The sequence below is a fragment of the Elephantulus edwardii genome, unplaced genomic scaffold (genome assembly GCF_000299155.1).
Source record: "Elephantulus edwardii isolate Elephantulus edwardi_28Jun2011 unplaced genomic scaffold, EleEdw1.0 scaffold05061, whole genome shotgun sequence".
Classification (NCBI taxonomy): Eukaryota; Metazoa; Chordata; class Mammalia; order Macroscelidea; family Macroscelididae; genus Elephantulus; species Elephantulus edwardii.
This window is the reverse complement of record NW_006404811.1, coordinates 1-2,652: the sequence shown is the minus strand read 5'-3', so window position 1 is coordinate 2,652 and position 2,652 is coordinate 1. Positions and strand designations below refer to the sequence as shown.

Here is a 2,652-nt window from a genome sequence, read left to right as displayed (position 1 = left end):
CTGTTACCATGTCAAACCAACAGCAGCCTCAAACCATTTCATTAAATGGACAGCTCTTTGCTTTGCAGCCTGTGATGTCGTCATCAGGAACTACAAATCAAACCCCTATGCAAATTATTCAACCCACCACCAGCGAAGATCCAAATACCAACGTTGCCCTGAATACATTTGGTGCTTTGGCCAGCCTCAATCAAAGCATATCACAAATGGCTGGGCAAAGCTGTGTGCAGTTGTCTATTAGCCAGCCTGCCAATCCTCAAACTGTTGCAAGTAGTCAAAGCACCTCAGCTAACTGTGTTTCCTTAACAACTACTGTAGCACCTCCCACGACAACAGATCATTTAGCCACACTACCTAATACATATAATCTAGTGACTACTCCCTCAGCGAACACTGTAGCTTGTTTGCCACCTAATGTGAAGTCCAAAAGGTTGAATAAGAAGCCAGGTGTCAAGAAACATTTAACAGCTAACAAGTCATCCTGCCCTCTGAGTGCAGGCAGAGATGTGGGGAAACTGGACTGCCCTATCACGGAAGGGGCCACCGAGCCATCCTGTAATGACACACTGCTGGATAACCTCCCTGTTGTCTTACCATCTGTTGCTGTGTCCCAAGCAGACAGTGTAAACGTGTCAGGTTTGCATTCTTTGGAAGTTCAGAATTCTGAGTCTGTATCCAAATGTAAGTCAACCGAAGAATCTCCCTCTCCCTCACAAGAGCCCATAGCAAGTGAACATTTTGCAAAGGTCCCAGCAAAATCCAAAGAATCCACCCCTGTTTTGCAACAAGAGACACCTCAGGATAAGCCACCAGCTAGTGTGGCATCATTAGATGCGGTCAAGTCCTGCACTTCAACCAACGTGTTGATTCCATCTCCAAACGATCCCCACATTTTAGTTTCTCAGGTTTCTGGTCTCCCATCTGCCACAAACACTACAAGCACTGACTGTGTTTCTGAGGTTGAAATCATTGCTGAACCTTGTAGGACTGAGCCAGAGTCATCTGATACAATGCAAACCACTGGTCTCTTAAAAGGGCAAGGCTTAACTTCCTTGCTGTCTAATCTTGCTAAAGAAAAAGATCCTCAGAAAACATCTCTTTCAGTCCATGTGGACCATCCTGACTTTTCACCTGAAAATGCTAAAATAGTAGACCCAAGTGTGGACTTGAATCCCAAACAGGAACTATTACTGTTGAATAGTGATGGTCAAGATCCACCACAGCATCATTCCTGCATCCCTGATCAGGAGGTGATTAATGGCTCTTTGCTCACTAGTCGCCAGGCCGACTCCCCCATGTCAACCAGCTCTGGGAGTAGTCGCAGTTTCTCAGTGGCATCCATGCTTCCTGAAACAACCAGAGAGGACGTGACAAGCAGTGCATCAACTAATACATGTGACAGCTGTACCTTCGGAGAGCAAACTGATATAGTAGCTCTGGCAGCAAGAGCTATTTTTGACCAGGAGAACCTTGAGAAAGGAAGAGTTGGCATCCAGGCTGATGGAAGGGAAGTTCCTTCAAAGCCTTCTGAAACATCTTCTTTAGAGGGTGATCAGTTCAAAACGCAGATACCTAAAGAGAATGGCACAGGACAGGCAGAAGCAGTACCAAATGAGTTTAATTCTCAGGATTCAATTGACACAACTGTGGATCAGCCCCTTGAAAAACCAAGTTGCTCCATAGGAATTCAAACATCAAATGCCTCATTACAGGTTTCACCTTCTCAGCCACCAAGTATCACCAGTTTAAGTGTGAATAATCTTATCCATCAGAGTGGCATCACCCATCCACTGGTCAGTTGTGCGGGCTTATCCCAGTCTTCAGAGCAAACCACTGTTCCTTCAACAGTTAATCAGAGTGTCTTATCTGACTCTTACGGCAATCAGCCTCCTGGGCCATCCCTGATGACCGACTATGCCCAAGAACAGCTAAATCCTATGACCAGTAACATCCCAAATCCACAGATTCAGGAACCACTCTTAAAGCCAAGTCACGAAAGCCGGAAAGAGTCTGCTAAGCGTGCTGTCCAGGACGACCTTTTGCTTTCCTCTGCGAAACGTCAGAAGCAGTGTCAGCCAGCTCCACTCAGACTTGAAAATATGTCCATGATGAGCCGAACTCCAGACAATATTTCTGATCAGACTCAAATAATGGTCAGTCAGATCCCTCCCAGCTCTTCCAATTCCATTGTGCCTGTAAGCAATCCCACACATGGAGATGGCCTTACGAGATTATTTCCTCCTGCTAACAACTTTGTGAGCCCTGCATTAAGGCAGACTGAAGTTCAGTGTGGTTCCCAGCCTTCTGTGGCCGAGCAGCAGCAAACCCAGGCCAGCCAACATCTCCAGGCCCTACAGCAACATGTTCCAGCTCAAGGGGTATCTCACCTCCATAGTAACCATCTCTACTTAAAGCAGCAGCAGCAAGTGGGACAGTTAAGAGAGAGACATCACTTGTATCAGCTGCAACATCATGTCCCTCATGCAGAGGGCTCTGTCCACTCTCAGCCCCATAATGTTCATCAGCAAAGAACTCTGCAACAGGAAGTTCAGATGCAGAAAAAGAGAAATCTTGTTCAAGGCACTCAAGCCTCTCAGCTTTCCTTACAACCGAAGCACCATGGAACTGACCCAGCCCGACCCAAGAGTGGCC

The 2,652-nt window shown here is 46.6% G+C and overlaps 1 protein-coding gene across 1 annotated transcript; it reads left to right on the top strand.

Moving 5' to 3' along the window:
• Positions 1 to 5: 5 nt before the first annotated feature.
• On the top strand, positions 6 to 2,646 carry LOC102877538 (basic helix-loop-helix domain-containing protein KIAA2018-like; the record flags this gene model as incomplete). Its single annotated transcript, XM_006903536.1, has 1 exon — positions 6 to 2,646. A coding segment is annotated over one exon (2,641 nt), but the record flags the coding sequence as incomplete, so codon positions are not given.
• Positions 2,647 to 2,652: the final 6 nt, after the last annotated feature.